This window comes from Ruditapes philippinarum, unplaced genomic scaffold (assembly GCF_026571515.1).
Source record: "Ruditapes philippinarum isolate M1 unplaced genomic scaffold, ASM2657151v2 ctg130_1_1_1_1, whole genome shotgun sequence".
Taxonomy (NCBI): Eukaryota; Metazoa; Mollusca; class Bivalvia; order Venerida; family Veneridae; genus Ruditapes; species Ruditapes philippinarum.
In genome coordinates this window covers 59,825-79,368 of record NW_026852081.1, presented here as the reverse complement: position 1 = coordinate 79,368, position 19,544 = coordinate 59,825, and the positions used below count along the sequence as shown (strand labels likewise).

Here is a 19,544-nt window from a genome sequence, read left to right as displayed (position 1 = left end):
CATTACTATGATTAAATGTTGAAGTCGTTTAAGCCGGTGCTAGGAGGCGTGGACGGTAGTTTGCACTTTACAGTACCGTCCATGAGTAGGCTCAATCAACCCGAGTGTGCAACATTTTCAATTTTGCCGTTTTGGACTTTCTTTAGGGATTCTTATTTTCTCTATTTGGGGTGTTCCAAGACTATAGCGTATATGTGCAGTCACTGTTCTAGAGCCGATGCTCATGCCCAGTACTTGTTCAGGAGCTGGAGATGAGCATGCGATTGCGTCTCTACCTAAACGTCTTCACTTCACCACGATGAGCACAAATTAACAACCTTGTCCTGACTAATTTAACTTTAATACGTATCTGTAACTTATGGAAGATTTTCACCGCCTGATTTTGATAAACCAAAGAGTTACGACCGACGCAAATACATCAAATTCAAATATAAAAAAGCATTCCATTATCCCCGCCCCATTCACATTACACCCAACTATAAAAGTTTATCAACCACTCCTTATACGTTGCAATATCTACGATAAAATACCTGTATAACAAACAATGATACCTTAATATTGAAGATGTATTTTGAACAGGAGACGTATACCTTGTAACCATTGGGAATGTATGATTTTACAGTGTACCAGTTTCTTACAATACAATAAAACCAATTCAAAAAGTTGAAATTGCAGACACTTTTTGACCGAATCAGTTCATGAGTTTTATGAATAAATGTATTTTCAAATTGAGGTGCTCTGTGTACTCTAAAGATGAAATTATTCAAATATCATTCTTAGCCAAAAAATGGCATTTAATATTAGAAAGCTAGAAAGTCGGAAACGTAGCCAAAAAGAAAGAATTTATGCAAGACAACAATGGAAGCACGGGGTAATAATCAAGATGGCAATATGAATGTCGACACGCTGAGAGAAGACGATCCAGACACACAATGTGGATTTGGAACTTTCCGTCCTGGTTTCTTACAGGTAGGTGAACTGCTCCCCAGGCCTTCTTTTTGCTCCAAATATGGATATTTCAAACGACGGAAATAACAGTCGATTGATGACTTCACCTTTGTTTTGTAAAACATCGATTGAAAGTATTGACAAATTAATATAATGAACCTAAAATTTGACTTTATAAAATAATTCCATGGTTCAAAACTTACCTATGTCAAAAATTAAAATAGCCCATAATCGGAGAATACGATTTGCTTGGGTAACCCACGCTTCAAATATATATACATGCATATTCATGGATTAAGCTTTAATGTTTACATTTTTCTTTAGTTTTATTTTACAGATATTTGCACGGATTGGTGCTTTTGTTAGTTTTTATAGTTTATCAGGATTGCTAACATCAACGCTGGCTGTTTATATAAACTCTCAGGTAATTTCATTGATGAAACAATGTACATGCACTAGACTAGTATGAAATTTTACATTAATGTTTTAAAGCTTTCATAGAATTATACGCCTTACATTTAGTTCGAAATGTTGATTTTTGTTAATTGTAATTTATTGATGAATACTGAACACTGAATGTCATTATTAAAGCTTATTTCTACTGAAAATATTTATGGTCATCCCTAATTTCTACAAAGAAAAACTGTTTAAAATTATAATAAATATTGGTTAATAACGAATTTTGAATGAAACTGACTATGGCTATATGTAAATGTTATAATTTGTTATAAAAACCTGAATTATTTATTATTAAATTGAATTTTACTCAGACACTACTTGTTCGGCACTTATGCCGCCAAGTTAATAAATATGTTCAAGTTGTATCCAGTTACTTCAGACTGATCAATTTTGCTCTGTAATCCTACATAGTTTCGGGTTTGTCAAAATCTCTAGTCTAATTCAGTATGATATCTAAATGACAAAATGGTTATCAATTCTTTTTATAACGTTTGTTGCCAAACTTAACAGGAACTAGATCTGTATTGGTTAAAATTCACGAAAACAAGTTCAATTATATTATTTTAAGAAAGTGATAAGCTTGATGTTATTGATACGTTCGAGGAATCTTTGATTGTAATATCTTAAAGTAGCATTGTTAGTCATTTTCAGAATATTCATATTTTGTTACAGGTTACTATGTTAGAAAAGCAGTTTGGTTTCAGTAGCGCGGAGACTGGCTTTCTGATGAGTTGTAACGATATAGGGTTCCTTTCATGTATTTTATTCTGTGGGTTCATCGCAAGAAAGGTATAAATTATGCTTCCAACTTTCTTTGCGTTAATTCATTTTGTCTTATTTTGCGTCAAAGGAACATAACAAATGTTGCAACTAATATCATTTGTCATGAAAGATATAGAATCAGTCGAACCAAGTCTAAAGTTGCCACATTGTTACGAGATGTGTTCAATTTATTATGAAACAGTTTTAAAACCTGTCTAATTTCTAACATGCATGTGTTTTTTGCAACATAAACGCAATATGGGATCCATGACAATAGTAAATCATTCTACACCATTTTTGGTCAGCTTTCTAAAGTCTGGTTTATGCATGACTGCTCAAGTTTGCTCAATTCGTCTTTTAGATCCTTTTTTTGAGACCGAACATAGTATAACTATTACATTCCTGTCGCCTACGTTTCAGTGTACCCCAAATACCAAAGTACCATTGAGGCTGCATCTGGGCTTTTGGCATCCATTCTGAAGGTATAATGTAATTGACATTGCGTTTGTAGAGAAAGTTAATGGATATTTTAACGGTATGATTAAAGGCCGAGTCTTGATGGAATACCATATCGCTCAGTCTTCCAGGACAAACAGTCGCGAAGCATTTTTTCTTTCTTGCATTGACTTTTACCCCTTTATTGAAAATAATTAGGGATGTCTGGCAGTAGTAACAAACCCTGGCCTAAACCATCAGTTTGTTCAGGTCTGTCTCATTGAATTAAACGAAGCAAACACGACGTCCACAATAACTAAAGCCCGTATAAAATATAGCCTCATCTGTGGTGACAACATTTTCTAATTTTCCACCGTTAAGACGGAGATATAGACGCCATGATCGAGCATGTCATTTCAAATGCTGGGCCTCACTATGAACACGGCATTTTTTCCCTGCGTTTCGCTTTTAGAAATTTCCCTATTACTCTGTTGACAATGCCTAGAGACACCAACGCTTATCTGGCATTTATTTGTGTGGGAGAATTCACCAGCGTTATCATATTATGAATTTTACGTACGACGTCAGCAGTAGCTGCTATGCGACTTTTTGTTAAGGACCCACTTTTACCTGTTTTGCGTATGTTATTTCGAATAGCACCGTTACCATGTTGAATGTGATGCACAATAGCAGCAATAACATCTGTTTTACTTGTTTCGGACAAATTTTTGCTTCCTAAAATAATGCCTTAATCTAAATCATTTATTTTTTGCAAGATTGAATTTTAGATTCAAATGAGATAGATATATGTATGACACGCTACTTAACATGGATTAATAGCTTTGCACAAGTTTTTGTAAGCTATAAGATTTTAAAACGTGTTTCAATTGTGTTTTATAATAAATGGAGCACATCTCGTATGATTGTTTTCACTGCTCTCTAGGTAGCTCAGCATTTCCCGATTATTTTCACCGAAAGTGCACAAGATATTTTAATTCTTAAGATCATATATCATGTACATTTTCCAAAAATTCATAACGGATAATTTCATATAATCAACATTAAGAACAAGAACAATTGCATCACTTACAATAGAACATCTTTAAACAAATTATAAAATTTACAAAGAAAAATATTATTATGATAAAATATCTTAAAAGATTAAATAAGTATATATTCCGAATATAGGCACTAAATTTTAAAATGCATTACCATCATTTTTGAAGGTACATATACCAAGAGGTTTGGGGATCAGCACCATTTTGTATGGTATATGTGGTATTATGTGCTCTTTACCATACTTTATACAAGACCATTCGTCTTATGATATCGATCAGAAGCCTAATAACCTTGATATACAAACAAATATAACAGCTCTTGGTGGAAAAGTCCCAATGTGTGTAAATGATACATCAAATGGTGACATAGATAGATGTTCTGCAGATACAGATGTTGAAGGTGTTACAAAGTCAATGACTGTTGTTCAACAACTTCATATCAAGAAAGTTGCATATTACATTATTGCTATCGGAATGGTAAGAATGACGTACATATCGATATAAATTATAATTATTTTTAGCTCGACTATCCGCAGAATAATCGAGCAAATGCAGTCACCCATTTGTCGGCGTCGGCGTCCTTCTGGTGAAGTTTTTGCGTGTAAGCTGGTATCTCCATAACTACTGAAGGGAATGGATTGAACCTTCACACATTTGTTCTCTGTGATTATCTAAGATGATTGGCACAAATCCCATAACTCTAATTTGCTTTTTTTTATTAGTATGCCCCTTTTTCGACTAAGAAATTTTTGGTTAAATTTTTGCGTGTAAGCTTGTTTCTCCATAACTACTGAAGAGAATGGATTGAATCTTCACACACTTGTTCTCTGTGATTATCTAACATGATTTGCACAAGTCCTATAACTCTGATTTTTTTTGCATAATTATGCCCTTTTATCGACTTAGAACTTATTGGTTTTTGCATGTAAGCAAGTATCTCCACAACTACTAAAGGGTTTGTGCCTTTATTTGGAACAATTTTATGCATTCATAATAATAAGGCAGTGAATAACTCGATAAAACATCTTAATAACAAGCCTTTGTACCTTTTCGGACAATTTTATGTATTCATATAGGTAAGCATTATATTACTCAATGAAAGACCCTTGTAACAACTTTTCAAATAGTCGAGTCTTACTGTCCTCCGACAGTTCTTGTTTGTTATAAGGTGATATGAAAATAGTGGCTTGTATCAATCTCTCATCTTTTAAGTATTACAAAGACCTGTACACAATCAAAAGAATCACAACAACGTTACATGCGTATATTCAGATAATCGACAAATCATTAAAAAGTTCCGACTATAAAATAATTAGTCCAATCTCTGTAAACAGTACATGTAGATTTATAGCAATTTTAATTTTAGGTGTTTCAAGGTGTCGGGAAGTCAGTCAGGTATCCTTTCATAGGTCTTTATGTAGACGACGCTGTTGACAAACGAAAAACAGGCTTTTATATGGGAATTATCATAGGGACTGCGATTTTTGGTCCTGCTCTGGCTTACCTTGTTGGTGGACTGTTTAATAATATATACATTACACTTGAAAGTATGTAATGACAGTTCTTAAGTCAATTCCTTAAATGCATTTTAAATAGTATTCAATGCAAATTTTAAAGCATTCCAGTCAAATTTACTGGTTAAATGTATTTATTTTATGTTGGGTTTTGAGTCGCACCATCACAGTAAACGCCATATGGCAGCTTTCAAGATTTAGTGTTGGAGGAAAATCTCCCGTGCTCCTCTGTTAATTATTTTAGGCACACGCAGGTACAAGAGAAGCACTACGTCATTCCATAATCTTGCTTCCTTACGTGAAAAAATAAAAATCTCCCCGGCGAAATTCAAACACACACAACGGCGAAAGCTGAGTTGTTTGAAGTCAAAAATTTTAACCACTAGGCTACGATCGTCCTTATATAAAATGTTCGGAATAAACGACGTCTAATAAGCAAATAGGTTGTATGGTGTAACTTTTCAGAGGTTGACATAACACCAAAGGATCCAAGATGGATCGGGGCATGGTGGTTAGGATTTCTTGTATTTGGCGCCTGTTCGGTAATTTTTAGTCTGCCGATCATGCTTTTCCCGCGCAAACTTAAAAGTAAAAGTCGAATGAAAGATTTGGAAATGACTGGGGAGAAAATGGAACACGCTACACATAAATCGGCTGGCCAGACTTTTGTTAAGGAGGTGAAAGGTAAAATATGATTATAATATTTCAAATTTAGCACATCGAATATAAAGCAATAATTAACATCAATTGTTTTATTATAACAATTAGTGATTCACAATGGAAAATTAATGATGAACAATTGTTTCAAACGCATGATCTATAAAATGTGTTATTGCAACATTTTTACCTTAAGGAATTACACAGTATCTAAACGAAATTATATTTATTTGCATTTTTACTTCTTTTGGTTTATTCCATGTGCAAGTGTTATCAGTGCTTACACTTAAGCCTCTATCATATCAGCCACACGACATTTTGTTCGTTCGAGGTCGCAGGCAATTTTGCAGTCAATCCGGACAGATTTGTAGATCGTAAGGCAGATGTACGCTGTTCGTACGGCGCCTCAAGGCTCGCACGATATTTTAAGCTTGAAAGTAGGACAAAAACTAACAACATTTCGTGCGGTCGTCGCAAAATGACCGTGCATCAGACGTACAATTGTTAAGAGAGTCGTAAGGCAATCGTCAAAAATTTAAAAAAAATCGTATGGCCACTGAACGACGCACAAGAATTTGCAAGGCTACCGCACGATGTCTGTACATTCATCGTACGAATTCAAAAGTGAGGATTGGATGCAACACCATCATTGGAGCACCCCTCATTATTTCAATCAAACCGGGATGGTAATCCAACCACAAAGGTTGTATTTTAGTAATACTATTCTAAGACGGAGACTTCGTGAAGAAGAAGTGCACCACGCAATAGTTCTTGCGCAGCTTATCAGTGCTCAACTGGAGCCGAGAAGATGGGCCAGGCGTTGGTGAGCCAAACCCTGGATTGCACGACGTCGGTTGTTTGGCCTGTATTACACCCTCTTCCAGAAGCTGGAAAGAGAGTCCGAGGGTGATTATATATGCAACATCAGGATGAGCCGCAACATGCATGGGATTTTGAAATGATATGATTTCCATGAGACGCACAACTGACGCAACAGTCGTAAGACTGCCGCATGGTTGTCGATCGATTGATACGACTGTCTTACGATTGCCAACTTTCATGTGACAGCATTCGATTACGGCCGCACGATGCTCGTAAGGCAACCCAGTGGTCGTCGCAAGACAAACGCTAAATATAACGACTTGAGAACTTCTTGAAATCGTGTTGTACGATTGTCTCAAGACTGTCTTGAGACGTCCAAAATCTGTCAAAAAAGCGCAGAAATAATGTGCGTGTCGAGATGTTGGTTTGCGACGTTGTGGCAACCTTGCGACCTGAAGAATTCGTACGACTGTCTTGCGCCTGCCGCACAAGACACAGCGATTGTTTTCAAAATGCGTTCGTACAGCTGATGTGATAGAGGCTTAATAACTAGGATGCATACTAGATTTCATATTGAATATACATGTATATCACAGGTTACATATAGAGACATGTTTCTAATTACATGTATGTCTTTGTCTGATTTTGACACTCAGATTTTGGTAAAACGATTTGGCGATTGTTACGTAATCCGATCTACATAACCATTGTTTTGTCATCAGTTATCAGCGTTATCGGCTTGTCGGGCATGTTGTCATTTATGCCGAAATATCTTGTGATCCAGTATACAATTCCTCTCTGGAAGTCGAATATCATTATTGGTAAAAGGATATCAAAAATATTTTTATTGGATTTATTTTGTTAGAATTGCTTAATGTAGTAATAAAAAGCAAAAAAAAAAAAAAATAAATAAATATAATTAAAAAGAAAAATCTTGCGCTGATTCTTTTTAATAGAAGGTAATTTGTTCCACATATAACATATTATATTATTAATCTATTGTGTAAACAAAACGAAAACACGGATGCGCAGATAGATAGGATCGCAAATGTGTATCATATTAAAGTTATTCTAAAAGTTTGAATTAAACTGTTAGTTCGACTAATAATCACATCATAATTGTAATGCTGTTATTTTTCAGCTATAAGTACAATTTCCGCATTAGCGATGGGCTCATTTCTAGGTGGATTAGTTTCACGCCGAGTTGAGATGACTCCCCGGACATCTCTAAAATTGTTACTGATATTCGACTTAATCAATTTAATTTGTATGAGCACGGGGTTCTTTCTCGGATGCGATCAACCGACGCTGGTCGGTGACAATGGCCATGGGTATGTTCAATTAAATTATTTAATTGTATTTGACATCAATCTGACAAACCATTCTTTTAAAAAAAACGTAATTGTTTTACATAATTAAGTCCTTAAGACGCCACCAGTAACATGAATTTTTCTTGATCGGAAATAGTTCAATTTCTATTTGATGTTTAATGTATTTCTTTAATGTGTGTTGCTTCTTGATTTAATAGACACGAGCTGAATTCACTTTACTCGCCAATAGAGCCATCTTGTATACTTGGTTGTTCTTGTGATGATGGTGCATATTTCCCGGCGTGTGGTGAAGATGGGCGTACATATTTCAGTCCCTGTCATGCTGGCTGCACAGAACAAATTGCTCAGGTAAATAACACCATTTCCATTACCAAAAATGTAACGAGCTGGTCTTTATCTGCATCATATTTAGAATTGCCATTTAGTTTAATAGACAATTTACTTCTATTCTAAAGTATACCGAGAAAATCTGCTTTTGCATTGCCATAAGCAACTAATTATAAGTTTCTTTTCCCTTAAGAAGTAAAACATTGCTTTTCTTTATGAAAACTATACGTGTCAAGATATTCTTTAATCAACAGTGCTGTATGTTATTTTTTCCAAAATGTTTAGTTTAATTTATTCTTCTATCGTGGTCTCAAATGTATTCTTTTCAATAATGTATTGGTATAATTGAATTTACATGATGATAAGAACATAAAAAAGTAAAGGATTAATGTTGAATATTCGTGATTCATTAATCACTTGATGCATGATATTCATATTTCACTTTGTTTCACGTCATTCATACATCACTGCATTACAGTCATTCTTCAACTGCACGTGCATCAATTCGGGGAAAGCGACACCAGGACTATGTGATCAAGGATGTTCTTCAAAATTGTACATCTATTCTGCAATAACATTTATTGGAAGATTTGTTGATGCCTTTAAAATCATTCCAATCATAATTGTTAATTTAAGGTAATGCTTTACGATTGATTGTTGATGTGATTGAATTGTAAACCAGTATAATTCTATAAACTCTCGGTTTCATTAAGCCTCTTAGATACCACAAAAGTTCTTGTTTATCACTACAACGTGTATTTTCTAGATGAGACAAACTATAGATTTTTGAAGAGCACTTAATGAGTTTCATATTTGGGAAAGGTTATTTCAAATTTAGATTTTTTAGATCGGCTGTATCAAACCTGTGTATCTTTGATATTAAACATAAATTGTCAATGACTGAAAATGTAGGGCCAATATTAAGAATGAAGTATTGTTTAGGAGGATCTTTAAGATCACACTTAACATCAATTTGTATTTCAGGTGTGTTGAGGAGAGACCGAGCATCTGCTTCGGCATTTTCTGGATTTTTATCGTCAGCGTTAGGTATTCAGACTAATCAACAGTTAAATCCATGGATGAATTCTTTTTCGATGCAATTATCACCGCTTGGAGATAACATTGACTATTAATAGTTATAAGTAGACGTTAATGGGTCAATGTTAATCATTTTAGTTATAGCAATTTTTCCATCTATATGAGAAATTTACACGATTACTTGCAGTTTGATCATTTTGAAAATACTTGGCGAAAATGTTCACAAAAAATAACAAGCTTTTGAAATAGCACAATTTTGTAAAACTTCTCTTAGGCGTGGGATATTGGTATTTCTTGTTTGTGTATGTTTGTCTTGTTTATCAAAAGAAAGTTACGGCTAAATGATTAACACTCTATCACATGTCTTTCAGTTAATACTTATAATAGTGATTTTCTCGGACGAAAATACATTTTGTAATTTACACTAAATCGGTTGACAATAAAATATTCCAGACATTTTATTGATTTATAAGCATATGTCTTTAACTACTGAATATAAATCTATATCGTTTTAAGTAGAGGTGAAATTACACAACCATATATATACGAAGGCAAGATTTGTAATACTTCATTCAAAGTATTTGCAGATATATGTATTTTCTAGGATGGATGCCCGGTCCAGTTATATTTGGTGCTATTGTCGATGGGACATGCTCTTTGTGGAAATACACGTGTGGAGAACGTCAGTCTTGTCTACTTGAAGACATCATTCTTTTCCGAAAAGTCATCCACGGATACGGAACTATAGCGACAGCTTTATCAATATTTACTGTATTCTTGTTGTACATTTACTTGCGAGTTAAAAGAATAACTAAATGGAGGGAACACGACAAAAAAAGTTGATAAAGATAAAAAATTGGTAGATCACTTTGGAGAGGGAGACGAGGGCGTTCAAGAATAAATCAAATCTTACTTTTAAATTAAGGACTTCCAATTAATTTCAAATTCATAACAAAGTTTATCTACAATTTGCATGATCTAAAAGTGGGAGAAAATTAAATTGTGCGTCACCGGCCTCATTTTCGTGTCATCTGACCTTGAATTTGAATAGTTTGCTTATGTCAAGGGCAGATATTTCAGGAAAATGTTAGCTAGGATTTCATATACCTTCTTAGTGATTGTGCAAAATTTCAATAATAAGCAGTTGGTAGTTTCTTCATGTTTTCCTTAACTCAATTATATCCAATTAAAAATGATATTTTTTTAAGAATTATGAGTCTCTGTACTAACACTGATAAAGAGAACACAAAAGATTGAGTGGAACTCCATGCTTTTATTTATTTTAATCAAATGAAGGATGTATAAACACAAAAATCAATAGTAGAAATTATGTTTGTGAGACGTATATACATGTATAAGTTATTCACTCTCGAAATGACCTAAAACTCCCAAAATAATAAGAGTTGAAGGGACAGGTAACTGAAAAACATTCAAATATATTATGTTATGTAATTTTTTTAATGTATAGGTATATGTACTCTTAGCATACGCCTTTAATTATTTAGACAAGTAAAATGAAGGGGAAAGTTGCTGGTTGTATATGTGTCACAAAGAATTTCAATGGTTAACAAAAATCACAGTTAATTTAACAATGTTACATATTCTTATAAACCGCAACAGCAACCAATATCAAATTGTGGCTTTAAAGTTAAAACGACTACGAAGAACAGCTTTTCTTAAAGTTCAACAGAATGTGCAATTCAAACCTCATTATGCTATATAGATCTCTGCAAACTCTGCATGGGAATCAGTATTTGAGAAAGATTCTTCAATGAAAACTTTGAATATATAATTATGTCATTGTAAAAGGGGATTAATGCAATCATCATTCCCACTATTGTGCTGCTGTAGTATTTAGTTTCATACATAAGTAAACAGTTAAGTGTGATTATATTTTTCTGGTCCTTCGAGATCATTTATCCCTATACTTCTATTAGAATTTACGTTTGAATACTACTTAACCCGGTTATAGTTGTGTGAGAGATGTTGCACTTTTCATCAAACTTAATAAAACGGAGTATGAGATTTTCAACATTAAGGTTTTTGTTCTCGTTGCTTTCTTTCAAGAATTCTATTTTTTCACAAGGTACCAGGAGCAAATATTCGCTCCACGGATTCTGATTATAATTTGTAAGCAAATTTGACATAGCCAATATTACATTTTATTTGGTTGAATTCGGAAAACATCTTGACAGAATGCTTAAGGCCCTTAAAAAAACATTAAAAGTTGGCACACAGCAGTTCTGAGCAAGTAAATATTCTTTAACAAATTAAATAAAATAAATTCAATTAAAATATATCGAAATGTATAGTGTTATAAATAATTTAACGGGTTAGGCATGTCACAAAAAAAAATCTATAAAGGGGTGTTCCCTCGGAAGCAGTGAATAAACAAAATAATATGAAAATTTCAAACACGCTTTGATTCAGTCTGTTCATGAGAGATAATGTTAAAGTGCAATATCTCTCACGCCTCCTAGCACACCCTTATGCGGTTTTCAATCTTTAATACTAATTACTGGAAAAATGATTCCGAAAGACCAAAAAGTATGACAACACTGAAGTGAAGTAGAAGGCCATATTTTACTGCTACCACCCGGCAAGATGTCAAATCATATAAGTTCTTCTCCAAATATAAGTTCACAATCAATGATTCTGCAGAGAAAATATGTTAAGTAAATATGTAAAGGCCATGTCACACTAGACTGCGCATTTACTGCGTTTGCTCGGCGTTGTTAAAGTTGACAGAGAGTCTCGAGATTGCAAGAATTATCTGATATTTATGATGATATGGAAACTTCATAGCGTCCTCACGGCGATCATGACGCTGCTGCGCGCTCCGTCCACTGCGTTGTAGTGCGTTCTTGCAGCGTTTTAATTGGCGATTGTCTGCATTCGGACTACGCTTCTACTCCGTTTTTTTACGCTTCCACTGCGCTCGCACGGCGCTCTTGCGACGCTTACACTGTGCTGAATACCAGCGATTACTCATTCTAAATAGTCGTGTAACTGCTGCACCTGCATGCACTTGCTGCCGATTATCATCCATTGTAAAAGAACATTTACCCGCAAGCACGTTTTATATAAACAGTGAAAACCCTCTGTTAAGACCATCAAAGGGACTGGACTTAAGCGGTCTTAATTTTGGATATTTTAATTGAGGATATAATTATCAAGGCATATGATTATTTTTCATGACCACTTTATTTGAATTATTATGTATGAACATGTTTAAACACTTATATCATTACTTTCAAATATTACTATAAACTGATGTTATAATATTTAATCCTAATTAGAGCAAAAGTCTGAAGATAATTAATATTAAAGATTAACTTTTCAAAGGTCATGTTTCATGTATGAAATTCACCTATTAATTAAGAAATTAATTCTTCACAAAATAAATGTGCAGAAAGTAACATTTAACAAAACGGAAGTTTATTTTCTCACCTTTACACAATTTTCTATTCATAACAGTTTTAATACCTTGTTTTATCAAGTGTCATGCTTATATCAATGAAATGGGGAACATATGCCGCTTTTCATGGAATGACACTAACGTGTCATATTGAAGGTTCCACGATAACCGCCGTCTGAACACATCTGCGGATATTTCTAAATTCAAAATTACATCATTTTTATGTTTAAATGTTGAATTCAGTTTAAGCCGGTGCTAGGGGGCGTGGACGGTTACTTGCACTTAACAGTACCGTCCATGAACAGGCTCAATCAAACCGAGCCTGCAACATTTTCAATTTTGCCGTGTTTGGCTTTCTTTAAGGATTCTCGTTTATCTTTATTTTATCGCCACATCAGCGTTGTTTGTGCCGTGTGGAGGCTGTAAAAGATCGCCCCGTACATTCAGTCAGGGATTTTGTGTTTCCGATCCTTGTAGATCGTTCAACACGACATTATTGTTGTGCTAGTTACATTTTAGGTCTTTCTATTTTGCTATATTCCTCGGTGGTTTCAGTATTTTCCACTTGAATACTGTTGAATCACCCTTAGGATATGTGGCCTGCTTTTTTAAATTTGTCTTTTGACGTCATACCTGTGATACGCAGGCTTCATAGCCTCAGATCCCCTTTAAAAATTCCATTTTATTTAGTTCCGCCCATTGTTTTCTTGTTTAGGTCACATATGTCTTTTTACTTGGGGACAGTATACCGTTCCGTGGAATGGCACTAACGTGTCACATTGAAGGTTCCATGAAAACCGCCATGTGAACACATCTGCGGATGTTTCAAAATTTCAAATTTTACCAATTCATGTTTGATGTTGAATACTGCTTAAGCCGGTGCTATGGGGCGTTGACAATAACTTGCACTTACCAGTAACGTCCATGAACAGGCTCAATCAAACTGAGCCTGCAACATTTTCAATTATGCCGTGTTGGGCTTTCTTTAGGGATTTTTGTTTCTTTCTATTTTGTGATCTGAACAGGAATTTACTGGAATATTCGTGGTCTCAATATTGGAGTTAGATGAATAAAACAATGAACTTGAACTTAAACTGGCGGTCTTAAAAGTGGATAAGTGGGATGGTGGTCTTAATTTTGGATCATGTTTCCATTTACATAAAGAACAGAACATTCCGTTCTTTTAAATACCCGGTTTTGTTCTTAATAGACGGGTGGTCTTAATTCTGGGATTGTCTTAGTAGGGATTCTTCTGTACTGTATTCTGCAATTTCTGTTGAACGTAGTTGAATCGCCTTGAGGGCGCAATGGTCATCGTGACAGTGCCGTGAAGTTGCAGTAAGAGCGTTTTAGAAAAACAAAGCTCCATAAATGCGTCGTACACACGCAATATAAACGCGATAGAGTCGACGCACAATCTCCGTATAAGCGCCGTGGCTAACCATGGCGTTCATTCGGCGATCCATCTGCACTTTCACGGTGTCCCTGTTGCGTTGAAGGAGATGCTTCTGAGTTGCTGATCCCACAGTGCTCTTATCAAAACACCGCGTGATGGCGTTTGTTTTGACATGCTGAAATTGCGCGCCGTCGGTCAGTGTTCTATGCGATGCCAGTGCGATATTGCGGCGATGTTTGCGATGTAACTGCATTCACTTCAGCGTTCTGAATTTTCTTTGGACGCCATGAGAACGCCGCCCAAGTGTGAAAGGTTTTTAAATGATAAAACAAGTGAGGTTTTATGCAGGAGTAAAATGGCTGCGAAGGAATGGTCAGCTGTGCACTGCATACCTTTAGCAGAGACGAATAAAATGCTACCTTGATGAAAGTCTGTTTAAATCTGTGCAGTTGTAAAAATTAAAAGGGAAGCGTTACGACACGAAAATTCCATTACGTCCGCGTTATAGTACTACTCGTTTTTATAAAGACACGACAGCTTCGCTTCAGTCAATGTGCCAGGAATCCGACACCATCTGTCAGAGTTATATATAGACAGTGATGCTCTAAATGGTTATGTATATATCTTATGGATAAAGCAAATGACATACGGTAAAACATCAAATTTGATCATAAACGTAGTATATAACATTTAAGGCATCAGACCCGTTAGCAAATCTAACTAAAATAAAACAACACACGTGTGTCCTCGCTTTACTATATAAAAGTCGGATATTTAAGTTTTTGAGACCAGAACTATGTCCGCACAGCACTATCCGAATCATCGTTTCTAAAAGTCAACAAATTGATATATTAAAAAATTCAGATGTTTTATAGCAGTGCAATGCAACAGCTCTTATACCGATGTGTTTTGGTAGAGACAAAATGTTTACGCATAATTTAATTTTAGCCTGGTTACACGATATTAAATCTAATTATTGACGACTCGCATAAAAAATCGTGTCATTCCGCAGGATATCGTGCGCTTTTTTAAAATGATGTAAGACTTGGATACTTCGCAGACGAATAAGCTTCATTCTATTAATACAGGAAGTTTTTATAAAACCAAAAGGAAACGCGTATTTGCGAAATATGTTTCTGATTATAATGCCGAAGTCAAGTGGAAATACTTTTTGTTTTGAGCTCAGAAGAGATTGTGGGTGGACTTTAATTATTAATATACTATCTGATAATTGATAGCAAAAATGGTAACGATATAACTGTCTACTTTGTTTCTGGTAGAAATTGTTTTTGGACAGACACTAAATTAGATATCTTGTATAGTAAATGCAATGTCTATACCAAATGCAAATTGCTGTCATGGTTAATTCAGATGGTGTCTAAGAATCTTGCATAATTTCAGATTTCTTAAATATGTATGTATTTTTATGAAAAGTATTGACTAAATAAGATTGATACGCAGGCTTCATAGCCTCAGATCCCCTTTCAAAATTCCAAATTTTGATACAGGGTGAATTTCTTCATGACTTGCCAATGTTTTGAATAATATATGATATATAAAATAAAAAGTGACGGTATTTGATGCCTATGTTTTGCTATTAGACTTGATTTATATCCATGATTTTGTAGAAGTCAGTCTGATAAAATACATGTGTTCATAGGCTTGTTATTCTCATTTTGCATTTAACGAAACTAATTTGTACTCACATAGACATTATTTTGAAGAGTTCAAAGACAGATTACGTATTTATGTGATCGACCGAATCTCAAAAACAATAAAACTGAATGTATGTTGTTCGTGTGCATGCGAGAAATCATTGCTTCAGCAGATTTCGAGTAAGAACGTGTTCCTGGGAGTATTGTCACTGAGTCGGATACCAGGGTAGGAGATATTCAAATGAGAAACCATTGTTAAAATTCCCTAAGGGGATTTGTATTCAAAACGGTCGTAATATCATTACTGAAATTAGTAGTTAAAGAATAAAAAAACCCAGATAATTTGATATTCGTTGGAATTTCGACCTGACTTTTGTTACAAACGACACTCAATTTTTAAGGCGGATGTATGTATTAAAGAGAGTGCACTAAAGATAACTTGTCGAGAACATAGACAAACAGTGAAAATATTTCCGGATCAAATATGATAAACAAGATCATCAAGGAAAGGCGGCGTTCAATGAGCGCAACCCCCACCCGACACAGTAACAAGAGCCAGTGGCAAAGAGCCAGTGGCAAAGAGCCTAGGAGGACCCCAAACAAAAACAGGAAAGGGCAGGACACGGCCAGGCAAATCACTACCTAAGAATAAATAATTAGTAACTGATAAGGAACTAAAAGAATACAAATAAATGATTGAATATTAGGCCCATAAATTCAAAAGGCACAGGGGAAGGGGACATGAGACCCGGGGAAGGGGGGGGGGGATAATTAGAATAAATAAAAACTAGGGACAAAGGGGAAGATACTTACCGTAGACGAGAAAACAACAAGAGACACAAAAGTGTCACCAAAACAGTATAAAACAACAGAGACAACCATCTGAGGAACGATTTATTTTATAGAGATGTTAAAGTCGATATCAGCCATTTACCCTTTCCTAGTCTGGCACTTTTTACAATCATTTATATGTCATCTGTGTATGAGAAGCTCATGAAAATATTTGTCTCGACAATGGGCCTATTTTGCATTATATATGTAACAAAGCAAATGCACTGACGAAGGTTTGAAATACTAAAGAATTGTTATTGATAGCTGTTATGAACAGCAATTGTTGTATTGTGGAATATATTCGATTTGGAATATGTTAATTTGAAATGTATATGTAAAGAATCACATATCAACTCAAACAATGTACTGGTAACATCATTGTACATATATCTAAAGAATTGCTGGGCGTCTCGAACAAAGTACTTATAACATCAATATACATATATCTAAAGAATCGCTGGGCGTCTCGAACAATGTACTTATAACATCAATATACATGTATCTAAAGAATTACTTGGCGACTCGAACAATGTACTTGTAACATCATTGTACATATATGTAAAGAATCACTTGGCGACTCGAACAATGTACTTATAACATCAATATACATTTATCTAAAACATCACTTGGCGACTCGAGCAATGTACTTGTAACATCATTGTACATATATCTGAAGAATCACTTGGCGACTCGAACAATGTACTTGTTACACCAATATACATGTATCTGAAGAATCATTTGGCCACACGAACAATGAACTGGTAACATCATTGTTCATATATGTAAAGACTCACTGGGCGACTCGTTCATTGTAAATAAAACGAAACTATTCATTTATTAAAAGAATCTCTGGGCTTCTTGCACAACGTAATTAAAACAAAAACAGTTCCATATATCTAAAAAGTTGGTAAAATTAATGGACATATGTGTAAAAATTCACTAGGCGACTCGTACAATGTTATTTAAAAATTAATATAAACATATATTTAACGAATCACTAGATTACTCGTAGAAGGTAATTAATCTTTAACGTAAGTTCGTCAAAACATCATTTGGCGACTTGGCAACTCGTAATAAAATGAAAAAAACCTCAATGTACATATACTAATGGAATTATTGAGCGACTCGTATCTAAGGAATCACAAGGCAATTCATACAATGTACTTGTAACATTTATGATAACATGTTGGCGACTCGTCCAAATTAATTGAAATATTAATGCACTGATATTTAAGAAATCACTTTGCAACTCGTACATTGTACTTTGACCTTAACCCTACAAATATTAACCTCCATTACACGTGTTACACCTGTAAGCATGATGCTTACCTTTTGTGTTACAATCCATCAATAAATGATGACTAAATAGTCCCTATATACATCTTCATATCTATTTCTGAACTTTCACCTCTATGTGTGACCTTGACCAAGAGCGCAGAAGCCTGAATTTTAAGTGCGACACTCCGCTTTACAATAGTGAACATTTGTGCCAAGTTGTATTAAATCCTCAAGGAAAGTAGATATTTTGCTTAGGAAAGCCTTTTCAATTAGCTATAAGTGTTACCTTTACCTTTGACCTCGACACCTGGATCATGCGTGGATCAATACTTCTAAAAAGTATTATAGAAATTCTTGCATGTAGGATCTGTGCTCCCGACAAAATCTTGATATTTCATCATCTTTAGTGACATTGACCTTGCATATATTGACCTAAGCTACATGTGTTGCAGCCGTAATCATGATACTGACTATTTATGTTACATTCTCTCAATAAATGATAAATACATTGTCCTTATACACATCATCATATTTTCATCTTACTTTGATTTCTATGTGTTACATTGACCTTGATTGCAGGGAACTAAATTCTGCGCCCGACACTCCGCCTTATAATGAACATTTGTGCCAAGTTGTCTTAAAATCCCCCTACACAGACATTGTAGCAATACAATGACAAATATCTATACAAAGTGAATTGAAATCCGTTTGTGTATTAAAAGTTTTACTAGGGACAAACATTTTAATGACCTCTAAGTGTTACATTGACCTTTAACCTAGAGACCTTTTTCATGTGCATGACACAGCTTCTCATAGTGGTGAACATTTCAACGAAGTTTTATTACAATCCATGTATGTAGGAGACATTCTCCGGACGAAATTTGACGCCGCCCGCCATCCGGAGGCGTTTCCATATTTACGACTCGTCCCGTTTTTCAAACGGGCTTTCAAAAAGAAAATATTTTATGATTTATTCGTTAGGCACAGTACTAACATTGAACATTTCATCAGCATGCTTTTGAAGAATACAAGTTGTTAGCAAAACAGCTTGCTCAGCTGTTTCTAAGTATTCAATGGAATAGAAACATTTATTTTAAATAAACCGTAATTTATAGAAGTGGATAATTTAAAAAATCATGCCAGATTCCTATTCTTTTGTCTGAAAAAATGAGGATAAGTTTTTTGTTTCAAATCAATATCTTAAAGGTTGAAGTGAAAATTGGATGGCGTAAAAAGAACTAAAATGAAGTTATAGTACGAAAGGGTCATAACTTCAAGAAAATTTAAGACAGATATGTAAAACTTTCTTTCAATGAAGTTATGGCCATTAATAAGCACATCTTTTAAAAGTAATCTCTTTGATATATCTTAAAATATCCCCCAAAAAACCGCTTTTAAGTAAATTTGCAAAATGTTGCTAAATCCGTGGATGCGGATGGTAACTGATGCTGAATTCTGGGTGAGAAGGAGGCCTTAAAAATGACCCTTTATCATTTGAGAACAGAATACATTTATGTAAGGAACATTTTAAGTATATGAGGAGATAATTCTGAAAATATGGCATCTAGCGTTAAGAACCTTGACGCATATGATGTGGTTGATGATAAGGAGCATT

At 34.7% G+C, this 19,544-nt stretch overlaps 1 protein-coding gene across 1 annotated transcript; it reads left to right on the top strand.

The window, feature by feature from the left end:
* The first annotated feature begins 801 nt into the window (after positions 1-801).
* Positions 802-10,568, top strand: LOC132748638 (solute carrier organic anion transporter family member 2B1-like). Its single transcript, XM_060738251.1, has 12 exons — positions 802-969; positions 1,286-1,372; positions 2,080-2,196; positions 3,831-4,139; positions 5,029-5,209; positions 5,642-5,860; positions 7,312-7,476; positions 7,797-7,986; positions 8,184-8,334; positions 8,792-8,949; positions 9,298-9,360; positions 9,956-10,568. Exons 1-12 carry the CDS (start codon positions 859-861, stop codon positions 10,050-10,052), a joined length of 1,848 nt encoding a protein of 615 aa, XP_060594234.1. The 5' UTR covers positions 802-858; the 3' UTR covers positions 10,053-10,568.
* Positions 10,569-19,544: the final 8,976 nt, after the last annotated feature.